Consider the following 24,942-nt stretch of genomic DNA (forward strand, 5'->3'; position numbering starts at 1 on the left):
AGGACTACCTTATAAGTGCCTATATTGTCCCAAGTCTTTCTTGCGGGGAACCCACTATCAAGCTCACAATCGAACTCACGCTAAGGAAAGAGCTATCAAGTGCTTCCTTTGCACAAAGTCCTTTCCATATGCATCAGCTTTACGGCGGCACATCTTGATTCACGATCGAGAAAAACCGTTCAAATGTGATCACTGCCCAAAGACTTTTCTGCGTAAGTACCTTCTGCGTTCACATATTCGAAATCACGCGGAAAAGCTACAGCATCCGTGTTCCCATTGCTTGAAGTCCTTTCCATATGCATCAGTTCTTAGGCGGCATGTCCTGACCCATTCTGGTCAAGGATCATAGAAATGCATCAAGACGAAATCTTGATATCAATAATATAATATTAAAAACATATTTGTAATATTCATACACCTATTATATAAAATAAAAACCCTGTTTATATATTTTAAAGTTATTTCTGTAGATCGATAGCAGTTCGATAGCTCGAACTGCAGTGTTGGGCACAGGGTGGTACATGCAGTTAAAAAATACTGTTGCTTAGCCCTGGAAATGGTAAACAAATTGCTGGTAAGAAATATTTTTTGTTTCTACAATTATTTTGGTTTATTTTTGGTTATTGGATTTCAGGGCGATGGATAATCTGTGTATATACTGCAAGCAAAGACGAGGGCTGTCGGTTAAACGTGGAGGATCACTTCCGAAAACCATTTGCCTGCTGTGCCTGCACTTGGACACATTTGGCACAGCCCACGAGTCCCATGCTCAAGCTGGAGAAGATGTCACCATTAAAGAGGAGGAACCCATAGTTGAAGAAGATGTCCCCCCAGTTGAGAAAGAGATCGTCGAGGACAACACCATAATAAAGGAAGAAGTTCTTGAAGAGGATCCCGCTACCGAGGAAAATATCCATGAGGAGGATCCCAAAGTTGAGGAAAAGATCATTGAAGGGTCTACCAAAATTAAGGAAGAGATCCTCGACGAGGAACCCACGCAGGGAGAGTACTTCATCATAACGGAATGCCTGGAAGAACCGGCGATGGAAACATGCCTGGTTTGCCAGGGGAAGTACGAGCATATGATCAATATATTTGATGATACACTGGAATCTGGAATTTCAATTGCCACTATGGTTTCGCACTCCGTCGAATTGCGGGTCGAAAAAGGGAACACATTTCCTGAAACCATTTGTCCAACTTGCTTTGAGTTTGTGAAAAATGCATACGAGACTATACAAACTAACGAAAGGGATCAACAGATACACGGCCAACTAAAAGAAGAAATCATCGAGGAAGACTTAATCCATGTAAAAAACGAGCCTGTTGAAGAAGACCCCTTCGAAGAAGTCCATGGTACTGATCCATCTTTTAAAGGACAAACCCAAAAACCCTGCGCAGGGGCATACAAATTTCATTGCTATCATTGTCCTATGGCTTTCACGGACTTCACTTCTCTGACATCTCACGTCCGGGATCATGAGGCGCATGGTGACAAAGATCTCACGAAGGAAACACCGCACAGATGCCCTCATTGTCCAAAGATATTCTTACACGCAGCCAATTTTGAAGCTCACATTCGGTCGCATAATGAGCCAGTTGTCGCGGAAGCACCAAGGCTTAAGTGCCCAAAATGTCCTAAGATATACTTTAAGCAAGGCAATCTTGAAGCTCACATGCTGATACATAGGCCGTCTGATGGACAAGGACCACCTTTCAAGTGCCCATACTGTCCGAAAATATTTTTATACGACAGCTTTTTTCAAGTTCACATGCGGACACATAAGGATAGGAATGATGCCAAAAAACTTGCGGTGGAAACATTGTACAAGTGCCCTTACTGTCCAGAGAAGTCGCTAGACGACAGGGCTCTGCGAGATCACATCCGGACACATGACGATGAACCTAAAAAACCTTTTGCGGAACCAACGTACAAATGCCCTGACTGCCCCGAGATATTCTCCAACTACTTGCTTTTCAAAGATCACATCGAGACCCACAAGGAACCGCCAAAGTTAAAATGCTCCCTCTGCCAAGTGTCATTCCCACATGAAGGGAAACTTCAAAACCACAATTGTGAATTCAAACCTATTAGGTGCCCCAAGTGCCGCAAGTTTTTTCAAGGACAGTTTTATCTGAATTATCACATCATGAGTAGTCACAGGTCGATGGAGCCGAACAAATGCATAAAGTGCCAGCGTGTCTTTGAAAACAGGACAACCCTTAAGGAACATATCTTCGCGCAAGAATGCACAAGATTATTCCGGAGCAAGGAGCCGGGCGAAGCATTCCAGTTCTCCCAATGCCCACAGTCATTTCGAAATAAAGACCATCTCAAAACGCATTGGGCGACTCATAAGGGAAAATATAGCTTTACATGTAAGCTTTGCACAAAGGCTTTCCACAGTGAACATGGTCTAAAAATGCACAACGTGGACCACAAGAAGAAATCTCCATACCGGTGTGACGATTGCCCGTTGTCCTTTATTACGAAAAAACGTCTTAAGGAACACACGCGGACTCACAAAATAAGAGTAGATGGAAAACGGAAATGTCGCATTCGTAATATAGACTACAACGAGTGTGTGGAGCCCGCCGATGGAGATGAGCAGCAGCTCAATATAGCTCAATTCGTTAAACAAAACAAAAGAGTCGTAACTGGTCCATTATGATTGCTATAAATATTGTTAATCCCACAACCAAATAAACACTCAAAAGTACAATTTGCATAATAATTATTTCATTTTATTGTATGTTTGACTTTGTAGCTTTTAAGCATAAACTTATTTGACTATGTTGAAAGTTGGATTCTCATGTTTATGTTCGTGTTCATGGTACTAATGACTAATGCGTTGGCTTAGGCGACTAACTAGGTGCTACAACTAGAACTAGGTTTGCGGTTGCTGCGGCTGCTCCGAATTTAACGCTATGTACATGCAACTTATGGTCTAACTGATTTTGAGCGTACGGTCTAGTTTGAAGATCTTTTGAAAGTGATCGCATCGCGCGCAATAATACAAATCTCTAAACAAAAGACTTAAGACACAAACTTAGGCGTACATTTATGGATGAATTGGATGTTATCGCTAAATGTATTTCTATGCGTAAGTATGCTTTGGTTTAATTCCAGCACTGCAAAAACCTAAACGAAACGAGTATGACTATGACGCAGTGGCCCAGCGGTCGGCATTCCAAGGCCAGTTAGCTCCTCCCGGCCAACATCGCCCGAAGCTGCCGCTGGGACTGAATAGGCTAGACTACGCTAGGCTAGGGGATTTACTCATAAATTTAAATACACAGTATTTACACAAGTCGAGTAAATGTCTAATGATAATAATGATTGCTCCCTAGACGGCCACTATCTTGCTGGGATCCACCTTGACGCGCAGGAACACGGTATCGCTCTTGATAAAGGGTCGGCTGTGCAGCAGTTCGTGGGAGATGAAGCGCGGGAAGCCGAATCCAAGCTGATCGGGCTCGTTCGAGGGACGCTGGAAGTTCTCCCAGGTGGGATCCGGCACAAAGGACTCCGCCACGCCTCCCTGGCCACTTTGGGCGCCCTGTTCAAAAAGCGTGAAGGTGATGGAGTGCGAGAAGGGCCACTTCAGCAGGGCATCGTACTCTCCGGGCAGGACCTTTATGTAGACGGACACGTGGGTATTCTCGCCGGGACCATTGCCATTGAGGAACATCGAGGCCTGCAGCTTGTAGCCGTACTGGGAGGTGTAAAAGGGCGGTGAGACCAGCTCCAGACCATCCTTGCCCCTCGCCTCCGTCATCTTGGCCGACCAGTCGGTGATCTTCCACAGCAAAGTGCCGGTGTAGTTGATCGACAACTTGGACACCGCCGACTTGAGCATCTGGATTTGCTGACCCTGGCGGGAGCTGAGCGCCACCATCAGCGAGAGGTGGGCGGCGGCGTTGCTCTCCAAGTGCGCCTCCAGCATTTGGCGGGGACCCTTGAAGCGACAGCCCGCCTCCTTGAAGCTGCAGGAGACGGCCAGCGACTGGCACTCATCCCGCAGATGAGCCTCCAGCTCACCCCTGGCAATCGGACCCGCATCGCATCTCTGGGGGCAGGCCAACGGAGCCCTGGGGCACTGGGCCGCATGCAGCGGCAGTGTGTCCGCCGAGAACTCCCGCTGGCAGTGGGCACAGCGTCGGAGTCGCTTGGCGCAGTCCTTGGACTTGTGAAGGGTCATCCGGCCGCGCAGGATCCTCTGGCCGCACTTGGCCTCGCAGTAAACCGGCTCCTGGCCGCAGCTGCCATTGTGCTCCTCCAGTCCGGCGCCGGAGAATTCGCTCTGACAGAACTCACAACGGGTTCTCCGCATCGTGCAGGTGTACTGCAGGTGATCGGTCATCATGATCCGTGGGATCTGGGCTCCGCACTTGTTGGGACACTGGGTGGCATCGTGCTTGCAGGCGTTGAGATGACCCTTCAGCTTTCGCAGCTCATCGGACCACTTGCAGCCCTGTTTGTGGTGAATGCAGAAGACCAGGGAGCCCATGATGTGTTTGGGATCGGGACCGGGATAGATCTGTAAGTAGTAAGAAAAGAAAATAGTTTATTAGTTAAGATCGTTAAGGAGTTTTAAGAACAAACTTCAAATTGTTGTATATATATATTATTATTTACAAATATTTATTTACTCCCTGTTTACCTTTTCAGAGTTCACAGAACCTCTTGGTTTGCCAAAACGTTTCCAGAAACCCATACAGTGTGAGCTGACTTTTCAAGTGCGGAAGTTGCAGTGAAACTAATGAGTGCCCTGAGATCCCCCCTTCCTTATAAAGGTGTTTTTGAGATTTGCTTTCCCAGCCTGATAGGCAGGAGATGGCACTTCTTATCGCCCGATCCCCTCGACCTGTTGTTTATCCAGTCCATCGCAGATATTGATTTTTCAGCTACCTGCTCGGCACCTTTTCGCTGCATTTCCCTGGAGGGTTCGGGTTCTACTACTTCACATATGACTGCTCATGTTCCTAGGCACACCCAGTGCCCAGACAAGCACTTCCTGTCCTACCTTCTAACGTTCTTTTTGGGCACTCTCCCAACTTCTCCAGCCCTCGCTTGACTGCCTTCTGCCCCCTTACTAACGTATATTCGTATACTAGTACTTCGGGTTTATAAGAACTGCACCCGCTTCTGGTTCTGTGCTCCCCAGTTTTTTTCCCTATGCACTTCTGCTTTATGCTTTTAATTGCTGGGGACTGCGAGAGGAGTGCGACTTCACATCCGGTAGATTAAAATAATAAATTGCGTTGTTGTGCGAAAATATTTATGTACGTACGACTCTTGGCGATCGTCTAATCTAATTAAGACGCCCCCATTTCGAATTCCCAGCCACCCCCACATTTGGATATGATAATTGTTCGATCTGATATTTGACAAACTATTAAAAATATTATAGAAGTCGAATAGGGGGGGGGAAAAGAGAGATGTTGTACGGGATCTGTGGCTCCTAACCGAGCGTCGCGACATTTCCGGTTGACTCTTTTAATTGACCTTATCTGCAGTTTGTCGTCGGGGGCTTTGGAAGAGCGTGGCTTGACTTTTGATAAATGAACATGTCGCTGCATCTGGTTCTGGTCCCCGAGACAGACTCGTAGAGGCGACATAAAAAAACGAAGATATAATAAGCAATTAACACATGGGATCCCATGTGCCCTCCGCCGAATGGGCGTAATGGAAAAAAAAATAAAATATTATTTCTATGGAATCGCCTTTTGCTGGTAATTTCATTTAACGTGAAAACGAGTTTTGTGCTCATTTTCTTCGCTTTGCTCTGCTCGCTCTGCTATTTTTATGTCACTTAAAAAATGTGATGAACTCCAGTTGAACTCTGGATGGGGCCATGGACCAATTAGGCAATGGCAATTGGACTTGGATCGAAGATCCAAAGAGTCAAAGAGTCAAACCACCCACACACGAGTTGGAGTTTGTTCAGGAAGTAACTGCCACTCAATCGGAGATGCCGTAAACAAATGGTAGATGTTTACACAAATTTCGTATCATGTAGTGGATTGGATGGATGGTTTAATGAAGAACATGCAGCAGCATCCGAGAGGAGATCAGAGATCAAAAGCTGGCCCCGTCCAACTGTTTGTCAACCGGCTCCAAATGTTTACGGGGAAACCAAACAATTATGGTCCAAATGGAGGAGGGGCAAAAAAAAAAACTAAAGAGTTTGTGGAGCCCGGAGGAAGGCTTTTTTTTAGTGGCAATTACTTGCCGCTCTGCTAAGGTTAATTTACTTTGACTTCCACATCGGGGGGACCACACAAAGATAGAGATACGGAGGTCGTTTTCTCGATTTCGTTGGATGATTATATAATTAAGCCATCTCTGGGCAACTTTTGCTTTTTTCCTAATGCTAAAAAATAAAGAATATTGTTGTGCCACTACCCGGAGTCAGAGTCATTCAGTTTGATTGGTTCTTATGTAAAGCCGCGCAGACAAAGCCAATTGAAATTCCAATTCAGACACGAAAGCGTGGCCAAATTTCAGGCTTCGGTAATTAAAAAATAACATAAAAATGAATCAAAAAACAGACGGACAGACAAAACAACTCCAAACCAAATCAATGTTCGGGCCAATGAAAGTGGAAACACCAAACGCATTATTTATGAGCAACAGCAGTTGGCGCATTTTGTTTTATTTTTACGGAACGCAACCTGGAGTCTCCTGGAGTGGCAACTTCCCCATCTCTATGGCATATCATAAAAATGAAGTTAGGAATAGGCAGGAAAACAAATTTATAATTTTAGACATCGAATTCATTCGATTCCCTGTAAGACATGTGCCTCCTACTTGGAATTTTCCCCCCATCCCATCCCATTGCCTTAAAGTTCAAGGCGCTCATAGACGAAGTAGTTTGTTTTTATTTTATGATATGGCCTGGCTTCAATCAGACAACAACCCATTGTTTATGCTTCTGTTGAAAGTTTGGGGCGGCCCAAACTTTGGGCTCGGGCATGTTTCTCGAAGATCTGTTACTCTGGGGGCTTTATTAATAGACAAATTGATTGGGAGGCACTTTAATTTAAAGGGTTGCAGTCCGTTGGGATTTCTTTGATTTGTCTGTGTGATTATCCAAATGAGTTTCGAAGTTATGCGGGATATGATTCGGTCTATTTAAGAACTGCCCTTAAATAATAACATAGTAAAGGCTAGGAAAAATATTAATACATGTTCCCACATAAATACAATAGACGCTAGACAAGTTGATTAGCTGGAACTCTTGATTATTTCATATTTATGATAAGCAAATGACAAACAAAACATTAAGAAACCAATCTGAATACGGGCATTATTTTCTCAGAATGTTCTACTGTTCTGCCAGAGCACGATCTCTCTGCCTGCTAACCAAAAGATCATCAAATTCTGGGGCAAGGGGACTTAGCACCTTCCATTATTGGTAAACCCCCTACCCTATATTATATACCATTCCCGCTGGGAGAACTTCCGTTTGTTCAGTTAACACAAAATATTCCCAACCAAAATATGTTAACGTTCATTTGTGTAATGCACAAAGGGATCGTATGGAGGGGGAACTTGGCATGGGTCTGCGGCATATATGTACATATATACCCCCCCTACAAAAACGCCCCTGGCATGCTTTTTATTTGGTACGTGAGCATTGGCATTAGCTTTTTATATTTCGAGACCAGCCGGCCTGTGTTTGCCCAAGAAATTCTCAGCATTCATATGGATATTGTATGGTATCAACATTATAAGCTCTATGAAAACTGTGCTAAATGTTTTTTATATTTACCCACAGCTGGAACACTAATTAGATCGGTTTTTTTTCGGGGTGTTTGCCTAAGGTTAAAACTTCCCACAGTTCCACACAGGTTGGCAAAGTTATGTGGTTATATGAGTTTGTTGCTTTGGTGACCTAATAAAGTGCATCGATGCCGGATTTAAAAGTGCATCGATGGCGAATTTGTTAGCGAAACGGGCGAGCAATAAAGGAAACCGATAAAACAGCTGATGCGCAGTTTTGTCAATTTCACAAAATAGCCAGCCAGTATGTAATTTCAGCAATAGCCACCAGCAGCAAACTCACAATGGATGGATGCGATGGTTGAGCCCAGACAGCTGCAAAATACAAAACAAAAAACACAGCGACGAAAAAAAAAAAATGAAAACAAAACATGGCCAAAGCCAGAAACTGGTTTCACCTGAGAAATAGAGGGGACAAAGCGGAGCAGAGCAGCTGATTTCTAAACAGGTAAAAACACCATGTTGCTCTGTCGCTCCCTCTGCACCTGCAATACCGCAATATACCCCAGAAAAACCCATGTTAAATGCTGCTTTTTGCCTCTGTTAATCACGGTGATGAATTTGCATGCGTTCGCCTTAAGAAATGGATAAATTATGACTTGTGATCCCCACTGATCAGATGTTCTAGTTTCTGTTAAATATATATTAGAGGCCCCTACATTGTTGCCAAACTTCTGCAGTGTTGCAGGCAGGTGAACTTTGCTGCAGCTGCCACATTTTGTGGCTCTGGCATGACCTTTATTTTGGTCTGGTTAGCAGCTGCCTGTCTGGAAATGCGACAGGAAATGCAGTTAACAATCGGGGTTTTTTGCTTGGGTTCATCAGACTCTTTCCAAAATTCTTGCTGTCATTAGCATGAATATTTCGCATTGACAAGGTCTTTAAAAGTCAGAGAATGGGAGAAATCCGTTGACTCAGCCAAAGCCAAAAGCCAGAGCGAAATGTGTCATTACCAACAATATGTTAATTGATTGCTAATCGAAAGCGAAATGTTTGTGAAAATAAAGGTTCAGCACGTTCTACAGGCTGGCAGAAAAAATAGGTATTCAATTTCTACTTGATAAGAACTTGTTAAGTGGTATATTTTTCCAAGATTGTTTATGTTATAAAATTGTTTATGAAATATCAAATATATAGAAAATATTTTGGTATTATATTAAGATGTTATAAATATAATAAAAAAAAACATAATATATTATAAAATCAGTTCGTATTATTTTTGGTATTATATTGAAAGCATCCCCAGTTCTTAACTGAATACTTGATATAGTTAAACTAATCTGTTGACCATAAGATAATCCACTTCCCAGAGTGGGAAATGCAACGGGATTAGAGCGAATCAAATCCGGATTGGTGGGAAACATTCTCCCAGACGGAAGCTCCCATCCCATCCCGCCACTTAACGGCTCTACCTGGTAATTGCGAAATTCCAGGAATGCCAGTCCCAGGGGAAAGGAATAGGAAACAGGGCAGACGCCCCCGTCGGCTCACTTGGAGCACAACTGGAACTGGTTAACTGGTTTACCTTTGGCCAAGGATGTTTGTACTTTGCACCACAGCAGCAGCAGCTGCTGAAAAGCCGTTGGGCAACTTTTCCGAGCGATTCGCTAGTCTAAGACCAAAACCAAAACAAGAAACTTGTTTTTGTTTGTGCTGCTGATTTGTTTCTGTTTTTCTCTTTTCGCCAAATGGCAAAAATGTGAAGCTGCCTTACATAAGCCCATAGTTTTCCATCGCCTAACGGTTGCATTGGACTCCCGTATCTTAAGTGCTCTTCAACTTTGGCATTTTCCGCGGATGCGTCGCCGGCGCCTCTTAGCCGCTGGTCACGATTTTCCATTTCCTTGCCGCCGATGAAAACTGTGGCATGCTCGTGCGGCAGTCTTGGTTTTTCCTTTTTTTATTAATGGTTTTTATTTATTTTTTTTTTAATTTTTTAGACCTGGTCGTGCCGCGTGGGTGTGGCTGGCAGTGGGTCTGGGTCTGCAAATGAATGCAGCTCTCGTCTGCGGAATCCACTGACCAGAGAGAATGTCAAAAGCGGATTGCGAAAAAATGCCAGCGAAATCGAACTACGGGAATTCTGATTGCAATGCCCACTCGAATCCGCATTGAAATGGTCTTAGTCGGTGGGAAAAACTAACTTTGGAGCGAAAACATTAATTGAATAAAAATTCTAGTCACCTTTTATGAAAACAATACAACATATTTATAGTTTCAGGTTCATAACTTTTGAATTGATTTGTTATATGAATCGATTGTACAATCCAAATTTTATTATTACGATGGTTTTTTTCCACTTCTAGGTAAATCCTTTTTCTCAAAATCGCCGTTTGTTTATCCCCCTCAATAAACCTTTTTTCCCCATTCGATCCGGCTCTTCTTTCCATGTCTGGGAATCGGGCCACGTTGTGCCCATATGTTGTCGCCCAAGATCGGCCTGTCTACATGCATTAAAACATTCCCATCCTCAACAGTTCAAGCGCATCTACATCCTGTTTGCTTTTCGGATTTTTATTTCCATTTCTTTCGTTTTTTCTTTGTACTCCTATTCCTGCCATGTGTTTGATCTGAGCCCCGGCAATCTGTCGCCCAGCTCTGGCAAATTGCTCTCAACTTGGCCATCAAAACGGCGGGGGCTTAATTGCACTCGATGCGGTGCGGAAAACCCATAAATATATTCGATAGTTGTTAGCTCGCTTATCGGGTGTGGAAATCCGCTATCAGTTGACGTCCCCACGCTCTACATATGGCTATTTGTTTTACGAAACTGATTGATTGATAATGATAAGAGCCGGCTAAGCCGTAGTATCTGGTCTCTGGTCTAGGGCCCCATTCAATTGGGTCAATGAGCTTTATCTGGCATGGAATGGAATGCACTCGTGTTGGGGACTTGGCAAGGCATTTATGGCTATGGAAATTATATGCGGGCTTTGGTTGTTAAATGTTTGCACAGCTGGCTCGCCAAAACAGGAAGTCCCATCACCAGGGGTACGGATACGGATACGATCCCCGCAGCTGCTTTCCTCTCACCTCTGTGATAACCTCGTTCTACTTAATCATATTTTAATGTGGTAAAAAAAACATTGAAGGACCTTTTTATAGAAGAAGATTGGTAGATAAGTCTAACTAATGATTGAAAAATATTTAGAGTTAAGTATCTGAAGATGACGATCTAAGAAGATCTAAGGGATTGGAATTTAAAATAATAATCTTTTTAGTAGCATATAAAAACTTTTTGAACTATTGTAAACAGTAATATCTTATGGTTTGCATTTTAAACACTAATAACTGAGCTTTACTGTTTTTTTATTTTATTATCTTATATAAGTTCTTATGTATAATTAGGAAATCAATCTACCAAAAATATGAAATTTGCAGCACTAGCAAAAAATATTCTTTGGAGGATGATAAGATGCAATACGATTTTTTACCCTCTATAACTCTACGGAACCCCAATATCTTTTTTGGTAAACTTACAATCTGTTCCAGTTCCGTGATGGGCATGTTGTTGTTGTTGTTCCCTGGAGTGGGTGAACTGTGGGAGGACGAGTGCGAAGAGGACACTGTTGACGAGGAGGAGCGCGATGTGGCGCAGTTGCCACTGCCCGAGGTCGTCTTATTCCTGGGCGGAGTGGGTGGCGGCACTGGACCGGCCAAAGTGGAGCAATCTTTGGAGTTGCGATTTGGCGAGAGACGTGAGGGGAAGCTCAGCGTCTTCGTCCACTGGGCCAAACTTCGAACCATATTGTTTGTGTTTGTTTTTGGTTTAATTTTCAATTTGCTTGTCGTGAAACTAATCCAAAAGTGTTTCAATGGGCAAGTTATTTAGAGAGTCTTGTCTTGATTTTCTGTTTGGGTAATTGCACTGTTTATAGGCACATCACATAGATCTTGACTATTTCAAAACTTTGCGAAATTCACACGGCGCACGCGCATCGTTTATCTTGTGTGTTTTCAGATACAGATGCGAACTTCACGAATACGAACCGTTTGCGTCGACTTCTCGAAAGCGATTGAAGTGACGCAGTGAAGGCAGATACGTCCAAGCCGCTCTGAAACTCAAAATCCCGCTCTCTCACGCAGACAGGCTCACTCTTATGCTCACGGATGTGGCGTAGGGGTTGTGCAAGCGAGACAAAAGGCGGTGATCTACTCTGGTAATGCACTTTAGAGCGAGAGGGATATTGCATTTTGGGGAGAGTGTTGTGACCATATAGAGAGAGAGAGAGAGTGTTGTTGTTCAACGGGTTGCACAGTGGGCATTGGTAGCACTTTCTTGGTTTGAAACTATCTGAAGTAAATAGTTTTATTTTGCAAGTTGAAATAATTGCTAACATTACTACTAGTAACAAAACTTACTTGGCGGATTCATAATATTCCAAAATTATTTCCCTATTTCAATTTTTTTTTAACTTGTTCAATTGTTGAGCATGATAATAGTTACAATCAAAACGAATATTTTATGAATATATATTTTGGGTATTGCTAGCACTTTCTTGGTTTGAAATCGAAAATACCTGATAAGTATGATAAACTATCTGAAGAAATTTTTCACTTTTTGAAGCTAAATCTTTTTTATTTTGCCTAATTCTGGCTAATATTACTAATAAATCAGATAAGGACCAAACTAAAAACACCTACTATGCGGCTACGTAATATTTGCAAATAATTACCCAATTAAATTTTTTTTGCTTGTTCAATTGTTAAGCATTATAATTAAGAAGTATGTTTCATTAATATTAAATCACCTATCGTTTATTCAATAAAATTTAAACAAAGTTTATTATAATTCCTTAACAGTAAAAGAGGAAAGTATAGGTTAATTTAAATTTGTATTGAGATTTTAAACTGTATTTTTCTAAGATTATTATAACAAATAGTTAATAAATATATTAAATTTTCGTTGACTATCACTACCACTGTGCGGTGGTTGAAAAGGGCCACATATTGATTCATTGGGTATAATGATGAAACTCTCTTTGGAACTGCATGTGCAATATTTAAAAAGATCATTAAAGCCAAGTCGATGGGGGTACCCAATTTTAGTTAATTTGAATGTCTAGGAATTTTAATATTTGTAATGTTTGTAAGTATTTCTCAACTTTAAAAAACAAAAGTGAAGTAAAACATAATTACCAATTATTCATTGTTAAAAAGTAAAGGTTTTCCACGCTAACAGTTGCAGCATTTTCAAACCCATTTCCTTGGACCAAGTCTAACCCTCAATATTCCAAACTGTTAATTTCTGCGCTCGATTTCCTTTGTCATTTTCCATTTTCTATGGGCTTTCCGCTCAATTTGGCATCAGGACATGCTGCGGATACTGTAATTGCTATATTTACCCAAACGCGGCTCTAATGATGCCAACAAGCCATTGCCAAGTGCAATTATCCAAAGGGCCACCACATCTGTCGGCCAGGAGTGAAAAAATTGAAGAGGGGATGGAGGAATCGAGGGGCCAGAGGAGTAGGGATGTCGATTATGACCCATTCCCGACTTCCGTTGGCCACATACCAAAGAAAACCCACGCAAAAACACACAGCCACAGGGGCCCACTCACAGATACTCGCTCACACGCACACAGGCAGCATAAAAACCGGCAACAACGGCCTTGCCAAGGTTGACTGAGCATGTTGCCGAAAAAAAGAGCCATAAAACCAAGAAAAGTTGCTGCCGTTCATGTTGCTGCTTCTTTTTCTGGCCCAGAGGAGAGAGCCGAGCGGAGAAAGAGCGAAGACCTGGCTCTCTCTTCGCTCTCTTCGCGGCCAGAAAGACAGAAAGCCGCTTAGAAGCTGAGCCATCATGAGCAATGGGAAATGAGTTCATTCAGCTTTGGCTTCGGTTCCAGCTGAAAGTTTCCTCAGGGTGACCAGATCTTCAGTAGACTGAAAGCATTCCTTTATTTTAGTTACGATTTTAAAACAATTTTACCTAGAACATATATTTTTTATCCAAAACATGATTGATATCCTGGCGATCATGGTGATCAATGATACGTATAAAAAAAAAATTATTTTATAGAAATAATTATTGTTCATTGGTTATTAGGATGAGCAGATTTTCAGTAAGATTGTAAGCCTTACTTTGTACTAAGTATTCTTGAAAATACTACCTAAACCATATTTTTTTTCAACATATGGTGAATTTATAGGAATGGTGAAGATTATTACGTACATGAAAACATATTTTATAAAAGAAATAAATATTTTTCAATAGAAAGTATTGTAGGTATTAGTTAAGAAAGTCGTGTAAATTTTTTTCTGTGAGCTTCTCCCCATTCGTAGAAAAGGTTAAAATTCCTCAGAATAATGGTTTTTCAAATTAAGTGGAATTAGCGGTTCGCCAAATAACTGGGTTCTAAAATAATAAGTATTGTCCTGCCCTTTTCCGGTCATTTCGGTACCAAAAATCCTGTGTTAATTCTATTTTACCGCCAAAAATCATTCGCATCTTGCCGGCACATGTCGGCCATGACAGATGCAGATGCTCTGGTTCGATTTCTGATTTCACTGCCTGGCCAATAAGCTGTCCTCTGGCTGCCACATGTCCTTGCTGCCGGATCCTGTTGCCTGGCTTTGTTCTCGGGCCGAGGAAATGATTCGCAGTTCGATGGCGAAAGGCAGCTGCATTTGGCTGGAATCGAACAATGCCCTCGCTTATTGACAGTTTTCCAAAAGGTGTCGCACAAAAGAGGATCAGGATCGTAGCAAAAGAGTCCTCCATGGCCGATGTTTGACAATATGTCAGTTGCTGTGTGCAGATTTCCGGACAAATGTGCCACGTAGCCAAAGGAATTTGTGTTCTATTGTATCCAGTTTTTTACATTTTGTATAAGGTTAGATTTATTTCTTGGCTAGATTTCATTTTGTGTATATCTTTTAAGATACATAATATCATTTTCACGGAACGGATATTATTACCACATAAAAATGGAAGTGGCTTCACATAAAAAAGAAACAGTTCGGATTTGTTTTAGTTTTCCTTTAGACGTCTTATAACTCATAACATTTTATATTCTATAGAAATCTACAAAATATGTTCAAAAACACTTATCCCATTTTTATAACAAATTATTGATTTTCTCTTTCTAGAACTCGATCTAATATATTTTCTTATTTGCATTATTAGTATATTTACCCACAAAACAAAGCTGTTTCCCACTCCCAGACATTCCCAGCTTAAGCTCTCAGTTTTAATCTCCACTTAGTTACATCCGCTGCTTAGCCAGCCCACAAATCAAATCGAAATTTGCCTAATTAATAGTTCAAGATCAGGAGGTGATGTAATTTGTATACGAACTTAACTTTAGGCAGGGGATGAGGGGTTTTTTTAGGAGGAAGGAAGGCGTGCGCCTGACCATTAATCTTGCATAAACATTCAGGGTTTGTACAAGAAATCATAACACGCAGCTCAAATATTTGAGGCCCCTCGCTGATAAGTCAGTTTGCCTTATCAAGAGAAAGATTGGTAGTATGTTGCTTACTGAAGACCCACAATCAGGCTGTCAGTCATTGAGAGATGTGGAGACCCACATCAGAGGCCTAAAAAGGGAACACTCAATTCTACACATTTCCCAAAGCTAATGGTTCATTGATTTGCATTTTGGGTGGGAGACTTGGGATCTCGGACCGCCAATGGGTGTGACCCATCTTTATCTGTTCCCAGTTTCGGATGAAAACATTTTCGCTTCTTATCTAAATTCCCGAAAATTCAGTTGTTTTTCCTACTGCCTCTGCCTCTGCTACTCGTGCACATAACAAGGCCTTTTGTTTATAAGCAAACAGTTTTTTGTTTTACAAATCAACACCTCGGGTATCAATTACCCACAGTGAGACGGCGATATTGGGCCAGAAACCAGAGGAAACGAGATGGTTCAGCATGAATCACTGGGCCCGAATGGACCACACTCTGTGTGTACGTTTCCCAGCCCAAGAGATCCGCTTAGACTCGCTTTATCTGCGGCAATTAAAGTGTGACCGACCCTCGACAGTCCCCGGCAAATGTAAATCTTCCGTGCTCAGCTATTTATTTATGATCTTTTATGATTTCCCAACAATAAACAGCCTGGCCAACCGCACACGCCGGGCCTTCCGTCTTGGAATGATCCTTCGGATGCAGGTCCCGTGTATCTTTCCTACAGCCGCATTAGTTGCGGATGGTTAGCAGTGCAAAAAATAACGAAAATCACGAGGCTTGCTCTCTCTCTGATGTACTCGAAATGCATTTCTGGGAAAGATCTTGAGATATGGTAGCCAGATTTATGGGCCAAGCAATTGTGTTTCTATTAGTCAAGGGGTCTTTGAAGTGATACGTTTTGTTTTAGAAGAGTGCTGATAGGGTAATTTACATCAGTTCGTAAAAACCTAATGTACCTATAATTTCAGGAATGTATATAATATATAATTTCGGTGAAATATATCATAAGATATCCAAAGGTACAACAAAATTATGATCTCAACAATACCTTCCTTTCCTATTCTTGACTCAACTTAAATGAGTTATAAATTTAAATATATGTATCTTAACAGGATAGCCTATTCATATATTTCGTAGGTAGCCATAGCTATATTTTTAACCCAATTAAAGCATTTACTATGCACATTTTCCAGGTCATTTTCTACTTCTTTTTACTCATTAGCAGCTAAGTTATTTGTTGTATCTACTGATCTCTCATTAGACTGTAAACTGGCTCTATCGGGTTACAAATGGTCCGTAAGATACCGCAGCAGACACCTGCCACACTCCCTCGCAACTTCATTAGAACTAGCGCCTGTGCCGCGTTTACTCCCAGAAATGTGTAAATATTTTGGTAACCCAAGGAACAAACTAATGTGGAAGGAACACTCGTGTGTGTTTCTGGTGTCTGGACAACGAAATTATGCAACGGAAACAGGTGCCACCGCCGCGATCGATAAAAGTGACACTCATTAAATGCGAACACGCTTAGTTTTTCCCGCGGCAGCGCGGGAAATGGAAATGTATATGGAAAAGTCTTGCAGTTGAACAGTGAGTGACTCAAAGGCAGGCCGTTCACTTGTCAAAAAATTGTGTTCTTCTGACTAATCGAGCATGACTCAGAGATCGGTTTTCAAGCTACCACACACACCAGCCATTACAGAATGTTACACATTTATTACCCGGCTACAGATTGGTGGAAAAACTCAGTGAAAAACTCTGTGGAAACGCGGGCTGTTTAATCAAAGTTCAGACACGTCCACCTGCAAAGTGTGGGAAAATTCCGAAAACCAACTGGAGGCGTCTGCTCTGGGTGCAATTTTTTTTCGTACCGAGCGTATTTTCCTTCCTTGTGGAGCGAGGAAAAACAATTTTCACCTCAGAACAATTTCGCTAGTTCGTTTCGCTCATTTTGCAACACTTTCACCCGCTGATTTGGCACGTAAATGGGCTGATAAAAGCAGTAGAAAAAAAAAGTACACAAAGCTTAGTCTTTGTTTTCTTGGATTGTTTTTTTGGGGAAACTATTCAAAGCCCCAAAGAAACATTAATGGGTTCTGCCTACAGTACCGGTTGACAACTTGGACCGTGTTCGTTGACCTCATTTATGACCTTCGTATCTCTGTATCTTTTTTTGCCAGCCGAATTCACTTTCAGCTTGGCTCAGTTTTGATTAAGTTGTGTCATGCAACGTTGATTTAATTATCATCAGTGGAGGAGACAGTCGCAACTTGGGCCAACTTCCATTGTGCCGCATAGGAAAAGACTAATGAGAAAATGCTGCAAATTTTGTTGTCTCTTTTGCCTGAAAACAGAGGAAAGCCATAATAGAAAGTTGTTTTATCTAGTGGGTAATCAGATTATGGCTATCTGCTATATTAACTGCGATAAATTTGATTGCGAACAACATAGTTAGTTCTGTTTATCAGGGATCGAAAATAAGGACTACAACTATGTTGTTGTATATATTTTTTTATTTTCGGCTTCTACTCTTTTTACATCTTTGTAAATTTAAAACAAATATTAAAAATGTTAAAACCTTGACATCTTATTTTCAAATATAATCTCTCTTTTGTTGGTAAAATAATCTATTCATAACTTATCTAGCTGATAAATCAATCAGTTCTAATAGACTTAACTGTGGGTCAAAAAATTTGAGCTGGGTTTGCCATTTTCCTTGAGTTTCGGCACCCTTCATTTGAATCTATTTAAGGACGACCACCTGCAGGTCAAAGGCCACACAGGATTTGCCCGAAATGTGTGCAAAACATGTTCGGATCCCAGGACTTTCCATTCCCAAACATGCTGGTTGCAGATAAAGTCAAGTGCGGCCACAGAGACAACATAATTCCGGCTAAAAAGCTGCTAATGGCTCAGAGAAACCTCAGGTTAAACAAAGATAAAGAGATATTCTTCCAGTTCATTCACCAGTTCGCGGGCTAGGAATTCCAAGATTCAGGTAGACTTCGTGTATCTAGCATTTTGTGTCTATTTTATTTCCGCTGTGTATACGATTATGATAACTAAGTTACTTAAAGATGCGCCAACATTTTGTGAATGAATCTCGGTTCACATATATGCATTTTTCGCATATAAATTTGAAACAATAAAATGTATACAAATAATCCGCTTGCGGTGACTGTGTGGGCTGGCATCGAAAAATTATTTAAATGCTGTACATTTCCCGTCCCCCAACAAAAAAAAAGCGTGGGATCTCAGCCGAGCGGCCTTTTTATTTCGTTAATTGTTTGGGGCTAAGATACGGATTTCTGAGCCGCCGTAAAATGTCTCAAAGTGCTGCGAGTGCGTGCTGTCAGGCGGTTCAGCAATTTTATTGACAATTGTGCCTTGTCCTAGCGGCTCCACTCCAAAAAAAGAAGAGTTCAAAATTATAAGCTTCTCGTGATGGGCATGCTAATGAGAAGGCCTATAAAACATAAAAACGCATGAAGCAGAGGCAAACAAAACGAATTCACAGGCCCCCCAAAAGAAACCCGAAGAAACCCTAACCCATCTCGATCCCCATGTCACGTTGTTTGCGTTGTGAATTTGCGGCTCTCGAAAAAATGGTATATGTAAGGTATATAGAAAGAAAGAAACAAGAAGGCAGCGCACAAAGCTGCTTATTATTGTCAAAATATCTTCGGCTAGAGGAGCTCACGTTTTAATTTTTTTATAATGTCACTAATTTATTGTACGTGCTGCACTACAAAGCACACGGACACACGACCCATCCCCAGTTCGTAGTGCCCACTTCTTGGCGACCCATTTAGGTGTTTTTAATAATAACATGACCAGATCAGTGGAGGATCGGGGGATCGGTGGGGAATCGACAGGGGAGTATCGTAACTGTTTGCATTTCAATGAGGTCGGGGGGCGGATCTCCTCAAAACCCTATAGATACCCCTTCGAAGACAGTAATGAAAGGCACATGACCCAAGTCCATGCAGCCATCGCATGTTTGACTTGTGATATCTCCTCAATTGAAACAGCTCTACAGTTATTGAAGGTGACACTTATTTGGTCTAGCCAAGTGGGGAAATCTGGCAGGGAAAAGGGTGGAAAATCCGTGGGATCATGTCGGAAAACTTTAAAGAACCTGAGGTATTTACATTCGATATCGCTGTTTTGGTAAAGTTATGAAGAACTGCATATAGAACCTTAAAATTACATTAAAACTTTTCAGTTATATATTGGTAATGACATAAATTTGATTATGATATATAAAATTAAAAATTTCACATAAATCAGCTTTCAAATTTTCCACTTCCCAGCCATAAATCAAACAATTAACCATAGAAATTAAAAACATTTCAGGCAGGTTCGTCACCCCTTTTTAGAGCACTTGAAGAAGAATGCAAAGTAGTGTAATTTATGAGACCCATTCGACGACAAACAGAGCAACTGATTAGAGGCTATCAATCCGGCCAAAGTCAGACGGATACTTTGAGTTCCACACAGAAGGCGAATGCACTGGGTCTTGTCAAATATTTGAGGGCACCCAATCAGTCCCATTCCGATCCGAATCCGAAGACGATGAACCGCAGCGCAGCAAAGGCCATAAAACCCTCGAGGCGTAGAAAAATATTTGATTTGTGATTAGGCACATAGAGAAATGTTTGACTAGAGTGCACTCACTTGCACTTTCCATAGATTAACGAGGGTTTTTCGGGGTGCAACTTGGCCTGGGTTGGGGTTCACTAACTTCCATCTATCAGTGGCCACAGCTACATAAATGCAACATGAGACCGCCTGTCAATGATGATGATTATGATGCCATTGCCCATTAGAGATCGTCGTCTGCCTGCCACACGCTCAACTTGAGCTGCGATCGCCTCCATCTTCATCTGCATTTGTATCTGCATCTTAACTGCGTCTCCGATTCCAAGTCCGCCTGCCATTGCGGTTTCCCAGTTTCAAATGAAATCGAATCAAAGCTGAAGCTTTGAAGTCGTCATATGACATGCATTGGAGCGCGGTAATTTGCTATTTTATGCGTTTTACACGCGTTGTATCCACGTATCCATGGCAGTCGCATCTGGCAGATACATTTTCATACTTGGGTATCCATGGAGAGCCCAGAGTTTGCGGTCGTTTGGTTTCATATAACGTGTGGACAATACCTTCTGGCCTGACACTTTTATTATGTAATGGGGAGTTTAAGAACACATGTCTAATAAAAAGGGGGTACTTATTTAAAAGGTCATTAAAAATAATAGAAGATGTCCCTGTTAATTTCCGACTTTAAGGAATTTCAAGGGAAGACTTGACTTTTTTTTTAATATTTCAAGATTAACTACAATGTGTTTATATAATGTTTAAAATCAAACCTGATCTTAATCTTTGAACTTTTTTAAGATCAGAAAAACACACGAAAGGACTGAAACCTCTTGATTTTAGATAAGATCCTTATCCTGCTGAACTAAGACTGCTATAAAGATTGCCCCTCAACCGGAAACTGTGAGCAATCCTTGCAGGATGCTGGCGACTAAACTGGCTTATCACCTTGCCGCCATCATTGGAGTGCAGGGAAATTACTTTCAATTATTGGACTGGCTAACGAAAGGACCCGCTTATGGCCCAGGCAGATGTTTTCGATCCTGTGGGCAGAGGTACCCGATAAACCTGTATGGAATGCAGCTCCATCAAGCATCGACCTGATATTCCTTGAGCGCGCCAAATCGAGGACGACGCCTGTAACAACACGAAAAAGGACACCCGGGCGAGACTCATAAATATATATATAGTATATTATCTGCCTCGAAGACGATCCCTTTTGAGGGCGACAGATGTTTTTGCTTTGCATTCCAAAGCAGGTCAATGCCTGCCGTCTTTAAGGATTCGATGCGTTGGTCCTGGCAATCCTCGCAGCTTCTTAGCAATAGGAAAGGTATGTTTTGTGTATCTCAAAGATATAACGAATCCGAGCGGCAGCTGGCACACTTGAGCGCGTCGGCCTGTTTATAAATCGATCGACTGCTCCTGGGCGAAGACCCCCCTTTCCAAAAGTATCTCGGATTACACACCGCGCACTTATAAATACATAGCGATGCGTAAGCGTAAGATACAGATACACAGTAGGCAGTCGCCTTTGAGCTGCCCTAAAATGTTTATAAATTATTTTCCTTTGATGGGCTTGCTAAAAGATTATTATTATGAAAAGCAAATCAACTCGGAACGCCTGGAAACTCGAGAGGTTTTCCTAGGGGTAACGGAAACTTCGCAGGAATTCTCTCCCCTTTCACGAAATTTTTTTCGTCTTGGCATTTTGTTTGATTAATTAGTCCAATTGTGATGGGCATTCAACAAAAGAGCAGGTAAGAATGATCGGTTTTCCATTTCTGGGGTTGATTTAAATTTTTCCCTCAAGTTCTCAAGACATTTCACGCGCAACACTTCATTAATAACTTTCCTGATCTACATTTACAATTGTAATGGAAATTTTGTAATGCCTTATCTAAGGATCATCTGTGGTATATTCATATGTATATACATCTTACCTCCTCGTAGGTATTTTCCCTGGAACTGGATTGGGTGCTGCTGGCAATCGAACGCCGAAACATTTCGCTGTGAATACAAGACAATTAAAAATTAAACCATTTTGTGCATTTTTAATTTGGTGTAACAAATGATATGTAAATTATGTACCATCCTTTCCGTCACGAATTAATTTCAAGGGGTACATTTTTCATTTTGGTTATAAAATGTTTCTACAGATGATACCATACCAGACCATATGTATGTCTGACTTTAAATTGATATGTCGAAGAATAGGTCTTGCAATAATTGTAGGATTTTTAAGCATTGAACTTATGCGCCTTCCCTCTAAACTTAATTTTAAAGTAATCACATAACATCTTCAGATAAGCTTTATGAAATCCTTACTTTTAATTAGCACTTAATCACACAAACTAAACACTCTGTTCTGCCATAACTAAGATTGACAAATTTCATTTATTAGCAGACACACAATTAGCCGAACTCTATAGATGGTACCTAACACACAGTGGGGCCCGTGCACCTCAAAGACCCCCACGCCATAGTATTATTTATTAACACGACAATCAAAACAGAGGGCATTTATTTTGGGGTCTAGGCCCGATAAACTAGTTCCAATATCAGAAACGAAGAGCTGTAAAAGTGTCATACCTTAATCGCTGGCAAGTTGTGGGCGTGTTGACAGTCAGATTGGTCCTTGAGTCGCTCAGATGGGCGACGGAGTTGCACAAGGTGTTACTACTGTTGCTGGATTTGCCATGGGTGAGCTTGGTCGTGTGACCAGAGGCAGGCTTCACTGTGCTCGGAGGGGCGGGCATCTTGAGACGACTTCGATCCGGCCAAATATGGGTCCAGCTCATTAACCACCAAAAGCCTCAGCAAAGCCGATTGTTAGTGTTATTTAAACTCGTCATTTATTTTCTTTTTGTTTGTTAGACTGAGACTTCTGCCCACACGGATCTTGGGACTTGAGATCTTTGAATTGGAATCTCGGGGCACACGAACGACTTGCCCAATTTGGAGTCTCGCAATATCGAATAGCTCGTCGTATCTTATTTATGTGCATTAACTAAATGTTGCTAATTTTTGGTTTATTTGTCTAGCGCTGCTGCTGCTGCGCCTTTTTTGGCCAAGGAATGGCTGTCCAGCAATTCAACATAAATCAGCCAAACAATTCGATTCCCCGAGCACACGACCCGAACTTTAATTAACTCGTTGGCAAAGTTGTCGCCGTTGAAATATCAAAACAAAAAAAAAGCAGAGTGTCTGCCACTATTGGGAATCGCTCCTTTTAAGGTCTCACACCGCGATCATTTTCAATTATGACGCAACACACGCGAAAATCTCAAGATCACCAACGATTTTTAGCTGCGGACAGGTGGCTTCCACTTCGACATCCACTGACTTCTTGCTGCGCCGATTACTGAAACAAAACTGATTTATGCCTGTCACAAGGCGAACGGTGCAGCCAATTGCAGCCAGAGTTGCTGCCAAGTCGGTTCCAGTCTTGTTCCCCTCCTGGTCCTCGGGACCTGCCCCCCAGTTCCTCCACCTTCTCCTCCGGGGCGAGGTTACCTTGCCAGAGTGGACGACAATTAGTTCTACATGTCGTCACACGTCGTAAGCTGCAGGAAGCCACAAGTGCACTGCAAGAAATTATTAAAAATAAGATTTTTTATAATGACACCTACTTGTGTTCCTCATATTAAAGTTGAGGAAAGATTTCTGTGCATGTCATAGTAGTACTCATTATAAAGCGTGATTCTTTAGCTTCCAGCGCCCTTTCTTTTACAAGTAGTATGATTAGTATTATATTCTAGCTTTAATTTGTTAAATAAATAAAGAGTGATTTATTGGATTGTGGAATCCAACAAGAAAAACGCCCTGATAGAAATTCATTAAGGTTATTTTGATGTAATGATATAATACTATAATTCAGATTTTAATAATAGTAAGCTTAAGTTCAAACCCACCTTGTGACTATACATTTTTAAGTATATTAGGGTTTTAATAATGCTCTACAACAAGGGAAAGTGGTTACAAAATAAAAATACTAGATACTGTTTTAGCTTTATCCCTTAAGAAATTTTATGTATGATCATTATTTATTAGACATTTTTTCCAGTACAAAAGAAATAGTGGAAACAGCAACTTTCGGCTTGGGGACTCAGCCAGTGCTTTGTCTGCACTTTCATCTTTAGCTCTTCTTTACTTTTAACTCCCTCCCCAAACTGCTCCTCATCTTCCTCAGGCAACTCCCCAAACTTCTCCCCCCGGATACTTTGCGGTTGTGTAATGCCACGACAAAAAGCGATCAGATGTCCTTCTACGGATGTGCACTTTGCTGCGGTCTCTTTCTCCCCCTGTTTGGCCATCTCTTTCTGGCCTGGCGTCTTAATGATCTGCAGTGAACTACACTCCAGAAAAAATAAGTAAATGGAAATCTTCGAGGAAGTGGCGGAACAAGAAGGGCTTCAGAACTTATATCAGATATCTTTAATGTTGATTTTAAAAATGTACCTTTATCAAAAATATAAAAAAAATTTTAAATCTATCCTGTTGATAATCTCAAAACCTGCAATAGATCTTCTGAGCATCACTGGATCCGAGTTGCCCTTGGAGGGGATGGAAACGTAGGACTCCCAACCAGTTGGGCTGGGGTTTTGTCCACATCTCATCCTTGTCATAACATGCCCGTATCGAACTCAATGGCTGTCCAATGATAAACCACATTAATGCTCCTTAAGTATGCCCATGTATGCTACCTCCCAATACGTGATGAGTGCAACTACCTTATACCTTATACCATATACTCCATCCCCCTCAAAACAACTGGCAGCTGGTCATGTAATTGCAGAGTGGCCCGCACTGCCATTTACCATTCATAGCTGGCTTTTTGCAGCTAAATGATCACCATCCACAAACTGCGACAAAAAGTGGCACTGCAACTGGTTGCAGACTCGATTTTGGTTTGTTGCAGTGGCATTACTTGGGTTTCTGTGCCAGACGACGGCTCCTAAAGGTCACAATTAATTGAGGGCATCTTCTACCTGTCCGCACGGCGACACTTCCGTTTCCACTTTGCGGTTGTCCAGCCTCAGAGGATCGAAACCCGAGATCGGAATCGGGAATCCCGATCCCAGACTCAAAAGCAGACAGGATGAGTTGCCCAACGGAAGTCGAAAGCAGTTTGTGCA

General features: G+C 41.7%; 2 protein-coding genes across 3 annotated transcripts; one reads left to right on the forward strand and one right to left on the reverse strand.

The window, feature by feature from the left end:
* The first annotated feature begins 440 nt into the window (after positions 1 to 440).
* Positions 441 to 2,735, forward strand: LOC108021479 (zinc finger protein ZFP2). The gene is made up of 2 exons (XM_017090221.4): positions 441 to 574; positions 635 to 2,735. Exon 2 carries the CDS (start codon positions 639 to 641, stop codon positions 2,670 to 2,672), a length of 2,034 nt encoding a protein of 677 aa, XP_016945710.3. The 5' UTR covers positions 441 to 574; positions 635 to 638; the 3' UTR covers positions 2,673 to 2,735.
* Positions 2,719 to 22,642, reverse strand: Traf4 (TNF receptor associated factor 4). Of its 2 annotated transcripts, XM_065865809.2 has the most exons (3): positions 22,397 to 22,642; positions 21,748 to 21,814; positions 2,719 to 4,541 (listed from the first exon to the last, which is right to left on the reverse strand). In XM_065865809.2, exons 1-3 carry the CDS (start codon positions 22,603 to 22,605, stop codon positions 3,348 to 3,350), a joined length of 1,470 nt encoding a protein of 489 aa, XP_065721881.2. In that variant the 5' UTR covers positions 22,606 to 22,642; the 3' UTR covers positions 2,719 to 3,347. The 2 variants fall into 2 exon arrangements, with proteins under 2 accessions (XP_065721881.2, XP_016945711.1); XM_017090222.4 differs by lacking the exons at positions 21,748 to 21,814; positions 22,397 to 22,642 and adding an exon at positions 11,270 to 11,817.
* Between the last annotated feature and the right edge of the window lie 2,300 nt (positions 22,643 to 24,942).

The sequence above is a fragment of the Drosophila suzukii genome, chromosome 2L (genome assembly GCF_043229965.1).
Source record: "Drosophila suzukii chromosome 2L, CBGP_Dsuzu_IsoJpt1.0, whole genome shotgun sequence".
Taxonomy (NCBI): Eukaryota; Metazoa; Arthropoda; class Insecta; order Diptera; family Drosophilidae; genus Drosophila; species Drosophila suzukii.

What these genes read in the sequence shown, in the direction of transcription:
- Traf4 (XM_065865809.2), bottom strand. Translation starts at nt 22,605, where the DNA reads ATGAGCTGGACCCATATTTGGCCGGATCGAAGTCGTCTCAAGATGCCC. An exon ending in ACAACTTGCCAGCGATTAAG is followed by an intron (nt 21,815 to 22,396) that starts GTATGACACTTT and finishes TTGTATTCACAG; the next exon opens with CGAAATGTTTCGGCGTTCGA. An exon ending in GGGAAAATACCTACGAGGAG is followed by an intron (nt 4,542 to 21,747) that starts GTAAGATGTATA and finishes TACTACTTACAG; the next exon opens with ATCTATCCCGGTCCCGATCC.
- LOC108021479 (XM_017090221.4), top strand. Translation starts at nt 639, where the DNA reads ATGGATAATCTGTGTATATACTGCAAGCAAAGACGAGGGCTGTCGGTT.